The sequence below is a fragment of the Cutaneotrichosporon oleaginosum genome, assembly GCF_008065305.1.
Source record: "Cutaneotrichosporon oleaginosum strain ATCC 20508 chromosome Unknown ATCC20508_contig06, whole genome shotgun sequence".
Taxonomy (NCBI): Eukaryota; Fungi; Basidiomycota; class Tremellomycetes; order Trichosporonales; family Trichosporonaceae; genus Cutaneotrichosporon; species Cutaneotrichosporon oleaginosum.
The window spans coordinates 959,658-978,592 of record NW_027072175.1 but is presented as its reverse complement, the minus strand read 5'-3'; the positions used below and the strand labels follow the sequence as shown (position 1 = coordinate 978,592).

At 59.9% G+C, this 18,935-nt stretch overlaps 5 protein-coding genes across 5 annotated transcripts; 1 reads left to right on the top strand and 4 right to left on the bottom strand.

The window, feature by feature from the left end:
- Nucleotides 1–478: 478 nt before the first annotated feature.
- COLE_06807 (uncharacterized protein) lies at nucleotides 479–2,655 on the top strand (the record flags this gene model as incomplete). Its single annotated transcript, XM_018423592.2, has 4 exons — nucleotides 479–647; nucleotides 826–977; nucleotides 1,022–2,387; nucleotides 2,570–2,655. 4 exons carry the CDS (start codon nucleotides 479–481, stop codon nucleotides 2,653–2,655), a joined length of 1,773 nt encoding a protein of 590 aa, XP_018277713.1.
- A 660-nt stretch (nucleotides 2,656–3,315) lies between these two features.
- COLE_06806 (uncharacterized protein) lies at nucleotides 3,316–6,639 on the bottom strand (the record flags this gene model as incomplete). Its single annotated transcript, XM_018425464.1, has 3 exons — nucleotides 3,316–3,488; nucleotides 5,779–6,550; nucleotides 6,589–6,639. 3 exons carry the CDS (start codon nucleotides 6,637–6,639, stop codon nucleotides 3,316–3,318), a joined length of 996 nt encoding a protein of 331 aa, XP_018277712.1.
- Nucleotides 6,640–7,213: 574 nt separating this feature from the next.
- On the bottom strand, nucleotides 7,214–7,721 carry COLE_06805 (uncharacterized protein; the record flags this gene model as incomplete). Its single annotated transcript, XM_018426786.2, has 3 exons — nucleotides 7,214–7,252; nucleotides 7,290–7,573; nucleotides 7,640–7,721. The coding sequence occupies 3 exons, from the start codon at nucleotides 7,719–7,721 to the stop codon at nucleotides 7,214–7,216; spliced, it is 405 nt and encodes a 134-aa protein (XP_018277711.1).
- Nucleotides 7,722–9,704: 1,983 nt separating this feature from the next.
- Nucleotides 9,705–11,466, bottom strand: COLE_06804 (uncharacterized protein; the record flags this gene model as incomplete). Its single annotated transcript, XM_018423591.2, has 3 exons — nucleotides 9,705–10,644; nucleotides 10,694–11,289; nucleotides 11,320–11,466. 3 exons carry the CDS (start codon nucleotides 11,464–11,466, stop codon nucleotides 9,705–9,707), a joined length of 1,683 nt encoding a protein of 560 aa, XP_018277709.1.
- A 1,211-nt stretch (nucleotides 11,467–12,677) lies between these two features.
- On the bottom strand, nucleotides 12,678–13,730 carry COLE_06803 (uncharacterized protein; the record flags this gene model as incomplete). Its single annotated transcript, XM_018424832.1, has 2 exons — nucleotides 12,678–13,294; nucleotides 13,331–13,730. 2 exons carry the CDS (start codon nucleotides 13,728–13,730, stop codon nucleotides 12,678–12,680), a joined length of 1,017 nt encoding a protein of 338 aa, XP_018277708.1.
- Nucleotides 13,731–18,935: the final 5,205 nt, after the last annotated feature.

Here is an 18,935-nt window from a genome sequence, read left to right as displayed (position 1 = left end):
TTTGTCGGTATGCATTGGTCTCTGATGGTGCATGCACAGTGCTCGATTGCCCCCTTCTCGTCAACTTGGACGCCGTCGTCGATGTGAGAAGAAGCCGGTTTCCCCGCACTGAACCCCGCAGCCCCAGAGGGTGAGGAGCTTCTGTCACCCTGGGTCTGGACTGGGTGGATGAGAGCCAGGCTCCGTCGCTTATCGGACACAACCTCCGCCGCCACTCGAGTCGACTGGAAATACTCCCGTCATTTCCCTCGACTGCCACGTGGTGTGAGTCGACTCGCGTCGAATTATCTCTCAAAGTTGAGTCGATTAGAAATCGTAATGAGACGACACATCCGGCAGATTACGGGACGGGCCGAGAAATATCTCCGCATCAGGCCCCCCTGGTTTACCTTGAACCGAAATCCGCTTCCAGTCGACTTTTCCTGCCGCCCCCTATCCACTCTCTCTTCTCCACTCTCTCTCTCCACATCATCTAATCATGTGCGGCATCTACTGCTGCTACAACTACAAGGGCGACCTCGCCGCCTTCCGCCCCAAGGCCATCGCTTGCTCCAAGCGTCAGCGCCACCGTGGCCCCGACTGGTCCGGTTGTTACCTCGCAAAGGACTCGATCCTCGTCCACGAGCGTCTTGCTATCGTCGGTGTTGGTGAGTGCTGATTAAGGTGACGAGTGGCGAAGATTTGGGTTACCATGCACGTACGCGCGCGCGTCTTGACAGACGCGCCCTGTTCTTGTCTCAGCGTCCAAAGCCCCTCGCCACCTATGTGGCGACTACCCCGGCCTTGAGTTGGCCCTGCTTTCGACGCGCGTTGGCTGACCACCAGACACCGGCGCGCAGCCCCTCACCAGCGAGGACGAGTCCCTCATCCTTGCCGTCAACGGCGAGATCTACAACCATGTTGCGCTCCGCAAGGGTCTCAAGGACAAGAACGCTACCTTCAAGACCCACTCCGACTGCGAGGTCATTATGCACCTCGTACGTCACGCCAAGCCCGCACGGACACGCCACTAACCGCTCAGTACAAGGAGCACGACACCGGGCTCTGCAACATGCTTGACGGCATGTTCTCGTTCGTCCTCGTTGACCAGTCCGTGACCCCCTCGCGCGTTATCGCCGCCCGTGACCCCATTGGCATCACCACCCTCTACATGGGATGGCACTCGTCGGCGCCTGAGACCATCTACTTCGCCTCGGAGCTCAAGTGCATCCAGGACGAGTGTGACAACCTCAAGGCCTTCCCTCCCGGGCACTTCTACGACTCGAACAAGGGCGAGCTTACCCGCTACTACAACCCTACTTGGTGGAACACCGATGAGGGTGAGCCTCCTCACAACCCCACCGACTACACCAAGATCCGCGAGACTCTTGAGATGGCCGTCAAGAAGCGTCTCATGTCTGAGGTTCCCTACGGTGTGCTTCTCTCCGGTGGCCTCGACTCGTCGCTCATTGCTTCAATCGCCGCAAGGGAGACCGACAAGCTTGCCGAGGCTCAGGAGGCCAAGCGCAAGCGTCGCCTCTCCGTGTCGTCGAACGGCTGGGTTGGTGACGACGAGGGGTTGCCTCTCGCCTCGTGGCCCCAGCTCCACTCGTTCGCCATTGGCCTCGAGGGAGCCCCTGACCTCATCGCCGCTCGCAAGGCCGCCGACTTCCTCGGCACCGTCCACCACGAGTACCACTTCACCGTTCAGGAGGGTCTTGACGCCATCCCTGAGGTCATTTACCACCTCGAGACCTACGACGTCACCACTGTCCGCGCCTCGACCCCCATGTACCTTCTCTCGCGTAAGATTAAGGCTATGGGTGTCAAGATGGTCCTCTCGGGCGAGGGTTCTGACGAGATCTTCGGCGGTTACCTCTACTTCCACGCGGCGCCGAACGCCAAGGACTTCCACCAGGAGTGCGTCAAGCGCGTGAAGAACCTTCACACCGCCGACTGCCTGCGTGCCAACAAGTCGACTATGGCTTGGGGTCTCGAGGCTCGCGTGCCCTTCCTCGACAAGGCATTCCTCGAGGTTTCCATGAACATTGACGCCAAGGACAAGATGTTCACCAAGGGCGGTACCCAGCAGATTGACGAGGACGGCCGCCCTCGCATGGAGAAGTACATTCTCCGCAAGGCCTTCGACTGTGCCCCGAACGGCAAGGCCTACCTTCCCGATTCGATTCTCTGGCGCCAGAAGGAGCAGTTCTCGGACGGTGTCGGCTACTCGTGGATTGACGGCATGAAGGAGCACTCTGCTCAGGTCGTCTCGGACGAGCAGCTCGCCGACGCCAAGAACCGCTGGCCCATCGGCACCCCCGAGACCAAGGAGGCCTACTGGATCCGCGAGATCTTTGACCAGCACTTCCCTTCGGACGCTGCTGCCGGCACCGCCGTGCGCTGGGGTGAGTTTATTGCGTGGCCTGAGCGCGGGCAAGTGTGGAGTTCCAGGGGCGATAGCGGGCAAAAGAAAATTGTGGCCTGTGTGTAAGGCACACACGTGTTGTGCCTGATCCTTAGCCTCTCTTTCCCTATCTCCACACTTGCTCATCCGCGTCATAATCTCTTGGCTCTATGCTAACGTCAGTCCCCAAGCAGGAGTGGGGTGTCAGCTCGGACCCCTCGGGCCGCGCCGTCGCGATCCACACGGCGGCCTACGACAACAAGGCCTAAGGCCGCTCGGTGCGCCGGGACGCCATTCTGTCCAGATCTTAGTCGGACAGACAAAACACCTACGCTAGTCAGTACAATGGGCTACGGTATAGATAGCATTCGCGTGGGGACTTGGAAGATGCATGCGATTTAGTAACGCGATGCCGAGGGCGTGGGATATGTGTAGGTAGAGCGCGAGGGCAGGGTCGGTTTAAGTACAGAGTTGCTGCTCAAGGTGGTGGTGCCACTGGCGATCGACGGCTGTGGCGGCTCTTGCACTGGGGTACATTGCCCTGTGCAGAACCACACCATAGTCAAGAGCTTGGATTGGGTATGGTGGGACATACCTACTTCGGACAGCGAGTGTGCGCCTAATAACTGTAGCCGTTCCATCCGGTTGTCACCGGACGACAAGCTTCATGGATGGGGATGGTCTTTTCAGGCTCTAAGTATTGAGGTAAGACCGCCTAGAACTTTTGGCAGCAAGGCACGGTTGCATACAAACAGCTTTCGGTGTCTCCATCACGAGCAGTCTACAGGATACAGAACATCTACGCAAACCTGGAAAATCATTGCAGCAGACACTCAATTGGCGAATCGTAGCAGAACTCCAATCTGTGTGAACTCAGCCTCGCGCGCACTGACTTTGTAAACTCACTCTGCAGGCTTGCGATACCTTAATCATTCCGACAAAGGAGCCTCCGGGTAGTCGAAGACGTAGTCCTCCTCGTCACTCTGCCTCAAGTATCGCCGTAGGGCTGTCGCGAGCTCCTCGAGAACACCCACGCTTTCGGCACAGAGGTTGTCACAGTTGTCGAAGTAATCCTTGGGGTTTTCGTTAGCAGCTCCCAGGGCTAGAATATGAGCTTGAGCCCGTAGAACAGCATTCCGTGAGGTGCCCTCCCGGCTATCGCTGACGGTATCGGCGCCACGCTGGCGACGCGCTCGCCTCACTTCCACCTGGTAAAGAAGGTTGGTAATTGCCGTAAGACTTTGGCGGGTAAGGGAGATGAACCGCACCAGGCTGCTTTGGTCGGGATGACTTGCCGCGGAGCGCAGAGCCCCCACCGTCCTGCGGGCTGTTGCTAGCCGCTCCACTGCCCTCCCCCGCCACTCGCGAGCCCTCTCGTCTGTGTGGAAATGAGTCTCACGAAAATTCGTTCCTGCGATGGCTGGTGTCTCGCGAAGGTCGACGATGGGAACGATTTGTCCAGACGAGGGCGGTGAACGATAGAGGAAGAGGGAAGGATGTCGCTGCGACGTGACGCTGATTGTAGTGGTGACCCCGATATTGCTGCGTTCCGCTGGTGCCCCACGTAGTCTGGGTGAACCTTGAGCATTGGATTCCGAGGTTTGGCCTGAGCTGCCTAAGTCTCGAATGATTGTTTCGACTTGCAGCCTGTGTGTGGCCTGCAACTCACTTATCCGCTGCCGAGTTTCAGCTACGGCACCGGGGGGCCGCATGTTGTGGCGGTGCAGGCGCTCGATGTCGTGTTCGGTGGGTGGGACCTGGTCCCGTTCCATCAGATAGCGGCGAAGGTGATGGCGCTCAGGACTCCCCAGAGGCTCAGCCGGGTCCCCAGTCAAGCTGGGTAGGCTATCGAGCGCTGCGTTCTGAAGTTAGCAAGGAGCAGGGATTGTTGCTCGCCATGACATCGGAGGACGGAGGAGCATCCAGGTAGCGTCTATGCGAAGGTGAAGTGCGGTTGGGAGGCGAGGAAGATCGTCGAGCCGTTGCCCGTGGTGTGGGCGTGAGGCTTGCGTGAACAGTTGTGCTGTCGTGGACGAGGGAAGCCCTCGAGCCAGTCATGTTCATAGGCTGGCTATCTGAGTCGTCGAGTTGGCATGCGGTGTCTGGCTGAGTCCGCGCCCAAAGGCCACTCTCATGCTGGGGTCAACTTAAGACGTTATACGACTGACCTGAGTGGAAGCATATAGCTCCTCATGGGACCTTGCGGAAGTGATCCCACTGGGACCGGCCTGCGTTGGGGGAAGGTTGACCGTGATCTGTCTCAGCAGAGACGGAGGGAGGACTCACGTGCTGGTGGTAATCTTGACGCCCCGTCTCGCGCTCGGTTGAGCTGGCGGGTGTCTCATCTTCGCTCGGTGGAGTGACATAAGCTTGCTCATCCGCAGAGCGTCGAGGCTGTTGGTGTGGGCTGGACATGGAAAAAACGGATAGTGGCACGGGTGACTCGATAGGGATAGGGAGCAGCGAGCAGAGCAGGAGGCTTTGGAGGAGGAATGGGACGGCGGAACAGAGTACAGAGGTGTAGGGGTGCTCCTTGTGTGAGTAGAGGTGCACTATTACAACTGGACGCTAGTCGGAGGGGATTGATGAAGAAGAGGAACACAGAGCGATGGAGTGGAAAGAAGAGCGACAGACAGACAACATGGCGATGCAGTCCGTGGCTTCGCACAGCTAGCTCAGCCTTCCTTGCCTCGCACCAATAGGTCACCCAGTACTCAGTCATACCCTATGACCTACGTGCCCCACCCAGGCTGGCACCAGCAAAGTAAGTCTTACATCCCCACTTAGCAGAGTATCTATATCTTTTGCATCAGAGCAACCGGCGGATTGTGGTCGCTGTAACAGGAGGAGGTTCTGCGACGGACGCTTCATGCAGAGCGGTTCCATCGTAAGCGGTGACTACTACTGCTCAAATTGTTTTACACGACAGCCGTCGCTTACAGTCAGTCACTGCATAGATGCTCCGTCCGCTTTTGCAGGGACCCAGGCATTGTGGATAACGGGTGTCTGGTGGATGTTGGGTTGGATGAGCTGCGTGTTACGACTGCCAGAGGGAAGGTCATAGAGTTCATTCGCAAAGCAGCCGTTAACGGTCCGACACTCCTAGAGCGTCGCAGCAACTTCTTAGTTGCGAGTTTCTCAGAGTTGTTTCAATGGCGGTGCTGATCGATATTCGATTGAGCATTTTGGCGAATTAGCTGCATTATCAAGCATTTAATTCACATGAGCTCCGCTCTGTCACTGTTCATGCAACTAGCTCTGGCTGTCCCGAGGAGCCTTCCCTACTGCCTTCTACATGTCACCCAGGCAAAAGTAACAGCGCCACCCCACTCCCGTCCAGCTCGCGTAGCAGTGGTCTGGTGGTGTTCAGCTGGCTCGAGGACGAGACTCACAGTCGCGATTGTTCCCACGGTGGTTGCCAGGGCAGTCTCCTTTCTCAGGCTTCTGCGTCGAGCTGCGCGTTGAACCAGCGTCCGAAAACCACTGTTCTCGCTGGTAGACCTCGAAGCCATTCTCTTGCTCCTCTTCGTCCTCTTCGTCCTCTTCGTCCTCTTCGTCCTCCTCGTCCTCCTCGTCCTCCTCGTCCTCTTCGTCCTCATCCTCCTCCGCGTCTTGATCCTGGTGGTCGGCGTGATCGGCGTCAATCGCCGTGGTTCCGAATGTGGGTGATAAGTTTGGTGAACCGGCGCGGAGACGTTGAACAGCGGCGGCTATCTGATCCACCTGGTCGATGCTAACATGTGAAGCCGACTCGTCCGATCTCTCCACTTCAGCGAGAAAGGCCAGGAGGACGCGTCGCGCTCTGGTCATCACTGCATGAAAACTCGCAACAGCCTGCTCCGACCCGCGTCCCGCCAGAGGGGGTTCGCTGTCGAGGCGCTGCTGCTCCATAGCTCTCAGGACGAGTCCCGGCTCCATGGAGTGGACCTCCAGCTCCATTCCCTCGGTAACTTCTGAAAATAGGCTGCGCAGGTGAGTCGTCCTTCCGACATGGGGAGTGGACGAGTCAGGTAAGGTTGGGACAAGAGAAGGGGAGAGTGGTTGAAGGGGCTCTCGTGGGCGCCGGCTGGGGAGGAGCCTGTCGGTGACCGTCTCGCGAATCTGGAAGCTGAAGCCGAAAGGCGGAGTGTCGTTTAGTGTGATGGTCTGATGGAAGTCGCTGCGCTGATGTTAGATGACAGATTCAAGGAAGGCTAACTCACCAGCTCGTGGGTGGCGGCGAGTGGCATGTTGACATCGCGGACGAGCGGCATAGAGAAGTGCTGAATGCAGCTGTCGGTCGAAGATCGATTGAAGAGGTCAGAGTCTACACAGAAAGGTAAGAATCAGCACAGATTGTGATGATGAGGGAGTGGAGAGATGTCGAAATGGGAAAGAGAGAGAAGTTACGAGAAGCACGGCGGCACAGAGGATGCGAGGAAGGTGGTGTACTGACCATTAGAGTGGCATCTGTCACGCTAAATTCACCCAGCATTAGTTGATGTTCAATCACAGCCATCTCGTCACCCGACGCCGACGTCTCACTGCATCCAACAGGCCGCCCGTGCCCGCCCGCGCCCGCCCGGTGGATTGTGGTCGATCCGTCGGTCATCCGCATCGCAAATGTAAGCGTGAACGCGCACAGGTAATACCGCTGTGAGTGTTTTTCGCTCGCTCAGTCACAGCTGCTTGTTCCTTGCAGTAAGAGAGGGCCCATATTAGTCGATCAGTAGACAAAGTGCCACAGGCTCAGCCACCTAGCATCTGTAGTTGTACAGAGTGACATGCATCGCCACGCGGCGCGGTACAATGGAGAAGAGCGAAAACGAACGAAGAAGATGTAGGCGCTTAGGCGTCCTGCGAAGGCTTGCCACCCTTGCCCTTGGTCTGAGGTCAGCGCTGCGACCTGTAGGGGTTGACTCACCTTCTGAGGAAGGAGCTCTGTGAGGATGTTTGGCAGCACACCACCCTGCGAGATGACGACGTTGCCGAGGAGCTTGTTCAGCTCCTCGTCGTTGCGGACGGCGAGCTGCAGGTGACGAGGGACGATACGCGACTTCTTGTTGTCACGCGCGGCGTTGCCAGCCAGCTCGAGAATCTCGGCGGCGAGGTACTCGAGGACGGCAGCAAGGTAGACGGGCGCGCCAGAGCCGATACGCTGAGCGTAGTTGCCGCGCTTGAGAAGACGGTGGATACGACCAACGGGGACTGCACGTCAGTAAGAGCGGGCGAGCGGGGAGAAGATAAGAGAAGGAGGATGAAGCTCAAACTCACACTGAAGACCGGCCTTGGACGAGCGGGTCGACGACTTGGCCTCGCCGCCAGACTTGCCACCAGACTTGCCACCGGACGACATTGTTGCTAGAGTGTGTTGTTGGGGGGTGTGGGAGGGGTGAGGGTGAAGTTGGGCAGGACACTAGGTGGGCAATGAAGGATGAGGAGATGCACGAGGTCGACGACTTGAGCTACTTATGGGCTGAGGCGTGTGTGCGCACAGGCAGGCTGCATACAGAGGACCTGCTTGGGAGCGTAAACAGCGGAATCAAATCAATGCCAGTATGGATCAAGGATCATGATCTCGGATGAAGGGTCACGTGATGGTCGATCACCTGTTCACGATCCACGATTGTGTGCTCGGCATTTTGTGGTCTTGTCTTATTATCAGAGGGAGAAGCTTGTTCATGTGACTGAGTACCACTGTGAAACAGATTGAAGGTATCCGAAGCAATACAGCTTCATGCACTATGAATATGCATAGAGCTCTACTCGCAATCGAGGTGGTGAAGGAGTGAAGGAGACATAGAGGAGCGGACATGGTCAATCTCCGTCCCACCCCTCCTGAAATAAACGTACACGTCACCGTTAAATGGTTGATCGCGGCAGCATTCCGACACCTCCACCTTTATCCGTGCGTAAACATCCGCAACTCCTCCCTGACGACTGGGACATGCCGTTCAGGTCATCCATAAGAAGGCTCGACGCGTCGATCCATCCACTCTTTCATCCTCACAACTTGTCTTCTACTCATTGTCTACCTGCCACCTAGCTTTACCTACTACCCCCACCACCACCACCACCACCTCGAGCTACCATGGTAAGTTGCTCTTGTTTTCGCAAGTTTGCCCGTGCCCGCGCGGTCTACTCCCCCACCCGGCCTTCCTTGCCACCTCGTCGCGCTCGTTGCTGACCCCAGCCCCCCAAGTCCGCTGTCGCTTCCAAGGCTCCCGCCTCGCAGGCCTCCAAGGCCCCCGCTGCCGCTTCCAAGGCGCCCGCCAAGGCCGCCAAGACGTCGAGCTCAACCAAGGAGGGCGGCAAGAAGCGCACCAAGAAGCGTGTCGAGTCGTACTCCTCATACATCTACCGTGTCCTGAAGCAGGTGCACCCCGACACTGGTATCTCGTGAGTTGCGCCGACGTGGTCTTCTCTTGTCTCCGCTCGCCGCTTACACTCAGTAACAAGGCGATGGCCATTCTCAACTCGTTTGTCGCCGACATCTTCGAGCGTATTGCCACCGAGGCGTCGAAGCTCGCGTCGTACAACCACCGCAGCACCATCTCGTCTCGAGAGATTCAGACCGCTGTGCGCCTCATCCTTCCCGGAGAGCTCTCCAAGCACGCTATCTCTGAAGGCACCAAGGCCGTTACCAAGTTCTCGTCGTCCAAGTAAGCGGTGTAGAGACCCTTCGCTGCCTTCTGGCCTGTTTTCGCTTTAGCCTCTCCTATTGATGCAGATGTATGTACGATGTGTCTTGTGATGTTGAGACAGGAGTCAAGGCGACGGTGAGTGTAGGGACTAGCTGATCATCCTGGCAAGGAAGGGGAGTCGCGTCGCGCCGCGGGGACTGACTATTACTGATACCTCACGTCTGACCGCCTGCCGCCACTGATACCTCACGTCTGACCGCCTGCCGCCAGCCGCCTGAGAAGTGGGAGCTAGGAATTTCAGCGCGCTATGGGCATGGCTGAAGCTTCAGCAAGGCAGATGCAGGTCTGCACTGAGGGCACTCTGACCAGACATACTCTAATCGCACTTGTCTCTCTCAACGCCGACAGCAGCCCTCAGGCGGACATGGAGACTTCACACGCTGCTGTCGGCACGTGTCTTCTCACGCCGTCCCCCCTAGGGTGCGAGAAGGTGAGAGATGGTGAGGGGCGGAGAGATCACGAGCGCACGCCAAGTCTATAGACGGGTCACGCGTCTGACTGCTGCGCTGTTGCCTATCCCGCGACTCTTCCAACTCTCGGCATCCGCCACTCCGAACTCGATACATGAGGCGCTATCCGCCATCCTACAAGCCAATCAAGGCACACTTATAAACATATGCTAGACCCTCCGGGGCCTAGTGCTTTTCGTCCGGCGCGTCCTCGTGGTCCCACGGCAAGACGAGGTTGAGGAAGACGCCGACGAGCGCGGCGATAAGATACGCCTCCTCGACAACAAGCACGAGGGCCTGGAGGAATCCCTGCAGCGCCTTGTTCTCGCCCTTGTACGTGAAGATGTAGCTGAACCAATCCGGCGAGACGAGGGATGCGAGGCCGAGCGCGAACGCCGCGGTCGCGATGAAGCGGTCGCGGCGCGTCCACTCCGCGAACGCCATAATCCGGATCCCCGAGACGGCGACGGAGCCGAAGAGGAACGTCGTAAAGCCGCCGATGACGGCGGGGGGCGCCGCGACGAAGATCGCCCCGAACTTGCCCACGACACCCATGACGAAGAGGAGGAATGCGCACATGTACCCGCTTTGGCGGGAGGCGTTGCGCGTGAGGGCGATGACGGCCGAGTTCTGCGCAAACGTCGTGAGCGGCGTGATGGTGCACAGGTTCGCGAGGGTCGCGGACACGGCGTCGGCGAGCATGCCGCCCTGCACGCGCGTCATGAAGTCGTCCGTCTCGATGTCGAGGTTCGAGGCCTGCGCGGACGCCGTGATGTTCCCGATGCTTTCGGCGACGATGACGGCCCAGCTCGCGAGCATGGGGAGCACGAGCTGGCCGCGCAGGCCGAGCGGGAACGTGTGGATGAACAGAAACGTGCCGCCGGGCGCGGCGCGGATCACACTCCCGTCGAAATAGCCTGTTGCGGCCGCGATGATCATGCCCGTCACGAAGCCGATGAAGACGGACGCAGACTTCATGAATGCGCTCCCGAAGACTTCGCAGATGACAATAACGGCGAAGCATGAAAAGCCGAGGCCGAGATACTGCGCCGAGCCCCAGGGATGGCTCTGCGAGCCGGACGAGCACAGCAGCGTGTGGTCCGTCATGCATGCGCCTGAGCCGCCGCTGCTGTCAGCCGCCAATTTCCTTGCCTCTTCCCCGCGATGCGACTTACGCCCAGTTCGTGATGCCGGCGGACACGAGCGATGCGCCAATAAAGCAGATCATGGTGCCGATAACGAGGGGCGGGAACGCTTTGCGGATAGTCTTTGGCGGCACGAACGCGAGCGCGATCGCAAAAATACCCGTGAGCGCGCCAGTCCCGAGGATCGCCCCGAACTCGCGGGGGCACGGCAGTCGCGTGCCGTCCTCGGCGGTGGGACAAGTACCGTTGTCGTACGCCTGCGCGAGATACTTGAGTGCGACGTTGGCGAACGTGAACGACGTGCCGACGACGGAGATGAGGCCTGTGCCGAAATAATAGCGTGTGCGGGGGATGCGGTGGCGCGCGATTTGGACGGCCGTGCCGACGGCACACCAGATGAGGCACGCCGAGATGAGGTACTGCTGCACGTCGGGGCCGAGATTCGCGCCGGCGGACCCGCCGAGGAGGAGGGGCGGGACGACGAGGCCGCCGACCATGGCGAGTGCGTGCTGCAGGCCGAGGATGAGTTTGAGGAGGTGCGGGAGGTCGTCGTCGACGCCGTAGAACGGGAGCGAGCGCGCGCGGCACACCCACGGGATGTTCGGGATGAAGAGCGACGCGTAGTCCTGCCGTCAGCGCGAAGGGGACGGACGCACATAGTCCCCGAACCACGCGTGTTTCGACACGAGGCTGCGCGCGACGCGCGCAGGCGCGAACCGCCGCCGCGGCGTGTGCCCCAAGCTGCCGTCCGGCAGCTCGATCGCGATGGCCGTCGATGCTTCTTTCGAGTCGTTGTCTGACATTGTGGATGGTGGTATGGGAGTGTCGCGGCGGCATATATACCCGTGGCTAGCTGATAGCGCTCACTTCGCAGCCGGCAAAGTTATGGAATGAGGTGCTTATCGCCAGGAACGCACAGGGTCTGATACGCCGAGCCTGCGCCACCGTCACATGGTGCACGCTGCTCGGCCAGCGGTTGGGCGACTGCGGGGTTCACGGCCCCTTAGAGGCTCTGCGGGCCGTGGGAGGCTCGGTGGTGGGCGGCCCCGCTATCACGGCCGAGTTGGCTGGCGTAAGCCATCTCCGGTCTCGTCGGCGATGGAGGTGTGCGAAGCTGCCCCGATCGCATCGTATCCTGCTTTCGGAGGGCCGATGATTGCGGCGAGTGCAGCTGTGAGCGCGAGATCCGTGCAACGCCGACAGTCACAGGAGGAGGAAGAGGTAGAAGGGCCGGGCGAATGGTGGTTGTCAGTGCTGGCGAGTGGTGTACGGCAGCTCAGGCTGACGTGAGCATCCCAGACTGTCTGCCACACAGTGTCACAAGCTCCACTGATGAAGGAGAGAGACCACAATTGAGGCACAAACACCCCCCGCGAGCACCGCCTTGTATCTCCTCCGGATCATCCCATCGACAATTATGCAGCTGCAGTTAGCCTCGAAAAGTGACACTCCAGCGGAGACCCCACCGCCCCACGACCCGCCCAAGACGCCACCACACCACATGCGCACGGAACAGCTCGCTCTGGCTTCGGCTTCCGCCAACATCCCCTGAGCGGCGCCCGACTACCCCGGAGAAGGGCAAAATAGTTGTATCTCTCCTCTCGGCAAGAATGACGCTTGTGTGGATTGAACACACGACCGAACGAATGGGACTACTAAAGCTTCACTCGCTCGCTCTCCCACTGAGCTAAAGCGTCTGGAAGAGGGAGGGGGAGGGCCAGATAAGTCCCGCGGCCCGATTGCCGCTTATTCTTAGTTTCGGCAGTCTGGAGCAGATCGACCACGATGACGCTCGATCGCCAAGACATAACATAGGTGTCCCACTCCCGCATCGGCGAGCCGGCAGAGCTGGCATCAGCTTGTCTCACCCTCCGCGCTCATTTTACACCTCCCGCTGATGGATCGCCACGCTATGCGCTCGCCTTGTCGTACATAACCTGGTAGCATAATTAATGTATAGTACAAACTCACACCCTCCAAGAGACCGTGACACACACAAGTGTGCACATATTAGCTAGATGTCCTCTGCAATCGAGTCGAGGACGTCGTACATGACCGTCCGCGAGCTCATGAGGTTGTGCCCCTCCTCCTGGACGACGATGAGCTCGGCGTCCATCGCGCGCTCCATCCACCGCATGCTCTTCTCGCTCACGCGCTCGTCCTCGGCGCCGTACCAGATCTTGCACGGGTGCCGGATATCCGTGTAGCTGAATCCCCAGGGCTTGGCGTCGCGCCCGAGCACGACGGATAGCAGGTCCGCCGTCGTGCCGGAGAGCGACTCGGCGTGGTTGGCTTGCACGAGAGCGTGCGCGAACGCGGGCGACGCCGTGATCGGCGACACGGATGGCTCGTACTTGCCCGGCAGGGCATGCGAGAGGTCGTCCGAGAACCCGTCGAGGCTGTCGGCGGCGCGCAGGTCGCTCACAGACGAGCGCGAGCGCATCCCGTCCGTGTTGAGTGAGGTCGAAGACGCGTCGCCCTCCCTTCTCCCTGACCCATTTGTCCGGCCGTTCGCCTTGCCGTTCGCTTTGAGCGATGGTGCCTTGCCGAGAAAGTACGACTCGAGGCGCCATTCGGCCGCGAGCGCCGACTTGATCACGCCGTTTGGGACCCATTTGAGCCACTTGTAGCCTGCACGTCAGCTGCCGTTCACACGTCTCAGCTCACCTTCCACATCGCCGCCGACCCATGGGGACATGAGATGAATCTTGCCATGGATGCGGCGCTCCATCTTGAGCGCGGTCGCGAGCGCATACGGCGCCCCGGCACTGTGTGCGACCATCTGGAAGCGGTTGATGCCCAACTCGTCCAGCACCTGTCGCACCACATCCGCCCAGTCGAGCAACCCGCGGCGGTCCTGCGGCACCTGGTCTGTCTTGCCCAGGCCCCAGCGGTCGATGCAGATAAGTCGCAGGCCGAGCGCACGCGCCAGGTCGTCGTAGAGCGCAACAAGGTAGCGGACCGATCCCAGACCGAGGAAGACGACCACAGGACGCCCGTCTGGTTTTCCCAGGTCGGCGAAAGACACCTGCAACGGGCGTTCGGGGAATGGCCGAGGGAGGTGCATGATGCGATTCAGTTGTGGAGAGCGCAGGTACATTGCAATCTCCCGGGCGTCGTCGTCGGACGTGTTCGGCCGCGGAGACGCCGAGTTGGGGCGCAGCAGCGAGGTAGCGGACCGCTGTCTCGACAGCGGGTCTGGGTCAGGACTGTGCAGGTTGCGCTCGCGGCTATGCGCGGCCCGGGGCGAGTGATCAGGCGTGGGGCCGAAAATGTTGCTGCGTATAGGGGTGGGAGGGTGGATGACGGGAGGTGGGGTGGCGCTGGACGCACCAAGTTCCTTGGCGGCCAATTGGTCGTAGGCTGCTTGTGCCAGTCGAAAGTCACGGACAACGCTGTCCGCGTCTGACGAGTTGAACGATCCCAGCGATCCTCTGCTGGGTTCACGACTGTGGAGGTATCGCTGCTGCTTGGGCGGTAAAGGCGGAGGCGGGGCTTCCTGATCGACGTAGTCGTAGGCTTCGTCGTCAATATCCGAAGGTTCTTCCCTAACAGGAGGTTGAATCGGCTTGGGCCGTCGAGTTGGCTTGGGAGGTGGGGCGACCACGCCAGGTTTCGTAGCAAGTTCTAACCTTGCGCGATCCTTGACGTGCTCCTGCGCCAAAGTGAGGGCAGATGAATGCCTTCTAACGATGTCGTTGATCGACTGCACTGGCGTGCGAGCGCTGGAAGTGGTGGACGAGGAAGGTGAGGCGGGGGTTGACGATGTCGCGCCCACGAGCGCGACCGAAGCAGGTGGTGGTGGTTTGCCGGTGATGGGGCGCGGCCGTTGACGAGGAGTCCCGTTCGGCTGCGGAGTTGGGGAGCTGGCGGTGGAGCTGGGGCCAGCTGGTGGCGAGTCTGAGATGGCGGCGAGGGGAAGCGGGGTCGTATGTGAGCGCGAAACTGTTCGCGGCCGAGGTGGTGGCCGCAGCGATTCGGGTGTCAAGCCTTGCCGGCGTCGCCTCCTCTCTTCTGGGTCGAGCTCGACAGCAGACTGTCTGCGGACGGGTGTGGCCACCTCGAGAATGTCTGGGATTTGAGCTGACGATGAAGCGGCAACTGTCAGAGGGCGCCCTATTTCGAAGGCGCGTCGCTCCTCCTCGTTGTCGGCCTCGAGGCCCATGAGCGCCTGCTCGCCATAGACACTCGATCTGGACCGAACCCATGCCCAGGTCCGTTCGATCGACTTGACTCTGCGCGTTGGACGGCGCGTCGCTCCGGGTGGACCTAACCCCTCGAGCAAGTCGAGATGGTTGTCCATCTCTGACGCTGACATGTCGACGACGGCAGCTGCGCCGGAGCTGGTGCTTGCGGAGAGGCTGGCGAGGCTAGCAAAGCCACTTGCGCTCGAGCCCGTAGCCGAAGGAGGCCCGGGCGCAGGGCTGGTAACTGGGCTGAGCTGGAGGGGAAGTGGTGGGGTTGTGGGAGGGGTAGCGAGCGTGTTGCGGTAATGTGCCGGGCGCCTCGGAGGCGGCAGAGACCTGCTCATGTCTTGAGGGCCTCAAGACCTGGCCTCGCGGGCAGAAATAGGGTGGCCAAAACACGGACACGAGGTGGGTGCGGGGGGGGGGGGGGGGGGGGAGCGGGAGAGATGTTGAGGGGCGTGGGGTTGAGGGGTGGGAGGGTGATGGGAGGGGTGAAAAAGATGGATGGCGAGTTGGGACGGAGAGTGAGGGTGGTGTTGAGGTGGGAGAGATGAGATTATGATGGGATGGAATGGAACAATCGTTGCGAGGTCGTCAAGAACTGGAGTGGTGGGGAGGAGAGAGTGAGTGATGGAGTGCTGGAGTGCTGGAGTGAAGGAGGGAAGGAGTGAGCTGTGGTGGGTGGGTTGGACGCGACGGGTGGTGGGAGGATCAAGCTGACACGCGAGAGGGCAGAGGGAGGGAGCACACTGTGATCTGTGAATTATCGCCTCCCCCGGTGAGCCAAAGGTGAGTCCAAGGTGAGTAAGGCAGGGGAGGAGAGGATGACAGGGTGTGAGGGGGTGGCGGAGACAAGGGAAGAAAGGGGCGGAGGAGGAAAGCCACTCACTCAATCATCACCCAAAACCTCGAGTTCCAGGGTTACCTTTGGCTTGAAGGATGTACGGCACCAGGGTCAGACTTGCTCCTGCAGTGTTCCACCGGCCACCGTACGATATGACCACCGTAGCTACTCTTCTGCCTGCCAATGCTGCTGCTGGCTGCTGGCTGCTCCGCTGCTCCGTGCTTGCTGGGCGGTGCCTGCCAATTCAATACGGGATCCATCATTTCATCGTCGCTGCCACACTCCACACTCTGCCGTAGCCACACCCGCTCGGCTGACCGCTTGGGCCTGTGTATCCTCACCGCCACATGTTTTTAAAACCTCGACGACTGCAAGGCCCCACAACAATTCCCACAAGCTTGTTGACAACCAAGGCCTTGAGTGAGTGAAATGCCGCCGGGAATGATTTAGAGTCTGCAATGTACCGAAAGCCCGTGGACTGACCCAGAACGCTTCAGTCACGCCAACACTGACTAGGGAGCCCATACTCGCTCCGCACCAGGCAGCTAGGCGGATTGCTAGAACTCCGTCATCGTGTACTCGCGGCCGATGGCCAGTGCGTCGACGGTGCCCAGGAGCAGCGAGTGCATGATGAGAATGCAAGTGCAAGGCAGAAAGCACTAAGGTTAAAGACTCGCAAAGAGGAAACGAAAGGAAATCAAAGGGTCCGGCACGATTCCTGCCTTCCGAGTGCCTGTGCCAAATGGACATGCCTGGCAGGTGTTTGGGAACGGCACTGCCGCGATTCAGTGTCCCATCATGCATTCCTACGATATACTGTACGATACTCATGCAGTCAGAGGTCGCTCATCCGGATGTCAGTCTGGGTCAGTAGCTTTATGTACGGTACAACTGCATGTGCACGCTCGCGACGTGTCAAGTCACCTCCTCGCGCTCCTCGCCTCCAACACCTCGCGCAAACTCAAACTCGCTCTCGTGACATGAAACGTGACACGACGCGTCGCGACACGCGTCCTGACGGCCGACGGACAGACCAGCGTCGGCATCCTGCGTCCTGCATCCACTGTGCACTCCTGACGCCTCTCCGATTCTCCAAGCGCCAATCGCAGGATCGCAGGATCGCAGGCTGCCACGCGTGGGGCGTCGGGAGTGGGCCGTGTACGCCGTGTGCAACGACGTCGACGGATGATGGGCATCCCGCATCGCGGCATGCGGCACGCGGCACGCGGCAAGCGGCATCGCGATGCATCACTCGCGTACTCGCAGTCACCATGGAATGCCGGTGCTTCGTGAGATCTGGCTGTGCGCTGAAACGATGGATCTGCCCACTTTGTCTGCGTTCCGGATGCCCACTCGTTTGAAGTTTGAAGCATAATGGATTATGGTGTCAGGCATGTCAGGGCCGGACGCGTCGGGGGGTGAGGGTGGGCGTGTGCGTGATCGAATAGCGCGAATGGGCATGTATGGGCGAGTGGGTGAAGGAGGGAGCGATGCGGAGGGCACGTTCCACTGACTCACGGCCTCACGGCCCACGGACGTTTGGAGAGCTGGAGCTTGGTTGGCATGGTTGGCCTGTGAGTGTGGGTCATGGCCAGCCGCTGCCGTCGCAGCAAACTACACAGTATAGCTTTGACGCGTCGTACACAGTGTGACAGGGGAGGAGTCAGTGACGGAAGATTGGAGGACGGTGTACTGTAGTAGTTTATAGCCTAGCGGCTGCACACATGCCACACACACCGGCACACCGGCAATGGCATCTCTTATCTTTGATATTTGCAGGCACCATGGCCGGCCCGGTTGCCACGCAAGTACGCAAGTATAATGACTTGATCCGATCACACGATCATGCGATCAAGCTAGTTTGGGCTCCGTGCTCCAATCCCCGGCATGCCCGGCATGCGGCAGAGTAAGAAGCAAGAGAGCGCCCAGGCCAACAAGCCACAGGTGGGACATGTCCCCGCGGACATCCGCCCAGCGGCGCATGCTAGATGAACTTGGACGCTCGGGGCGTCGGAGACAGCCGATCCGAGGCGGAGAGTGAGCCACAACTCGGTGAGGACGCCGACCGACTTCCGCGTCCTCCCGACATGCGACGACCAGCGGAGGGGTGTTACCGGTGTCAAGTGCGAGCTGGAGATGCTGGCACGTGGGGTGAGTGCCAGTGGTGGTCGGCACAGAATAGAGAGATTACCGGGTCTGCGGAAAGTCGGGTAAGTGATTTGTCGAGGACCGGAGCGGCGATGAATCGGACCGAAGCTCACTGGCTTGCAGGCTGACCTCCACCCACCCACCCACCCACCCGACAGCCCGATCACCCTGCCGATCACGCCCCGCTCGAGCCAATTATCAACTGCGCACACACGCCACACACCGCTCAGACGCATCAGACAGCTGATCATAGAATAGAAATTTTTCTACTTCCGCACGGCGGGCCATGTGACGCTTGCCCGCTCCGCCGCTAGCTTCCACCTGGGCTAATTGAATGGATCTGCGAGCGCGTCTACATTCCGAATGCAAGCGGGCCACAAGCGAGGTGGATGAGACGTGAGACGCGAGACGCCATGATCAGGACTCGCAGAGCGACGAGTGCGATCCGTTCCGTCGCTCGTCAGGAGATGGAGGCCTACGGTGGTGGTGGTGGCGTGGTGGGCCCCGGCAATGATTGGGGCGCGATAAGCAAGTTGTGTGCGATGGCGGGGGAGGGACCAATCACAGGCAGTGCCTTATGGCAAACCACTGACGTCTGGAGTAGGCGGTCAGGGAAAAATCCGACCCAGGATGGAATGGGCCGCCGGGGTTGAGCATCTCATCTCCCACCGTGGGTGCCTCCGTCCGCCTACGAGACAAAGCACCCGCTCACAATAGCCGCCGTCAGTTGCCCGCGTCGACCGCGTCCCAATCGCCATCTCCTCACTGGCCCAGTACCCCCCCCTACCCAGCTACCCCCCCTCCCCCCCCCCCCCGCCCCCGCCATCGCATTCACTCTCCCATTATTCTTACACGCTATCTCCTCTTCTCATTCACCCATCTCATACCAATCTACAAACTACTCGTGCACGGCCGGCAGTCCCCGTCCCCCACTTCTACAGTAGACAGCTAGCACTCTCTCTAACTTATCGAGGAGGCACACGCGCCTCTGCAAGTCTACCTCGCATCAAGTGAGTACGTCGTCACTGCTGCTCCCCCCGCAGCGCGATAAGCACTCTCCACAACCCCCAGATTCCCACTCATCCCAGCGCTC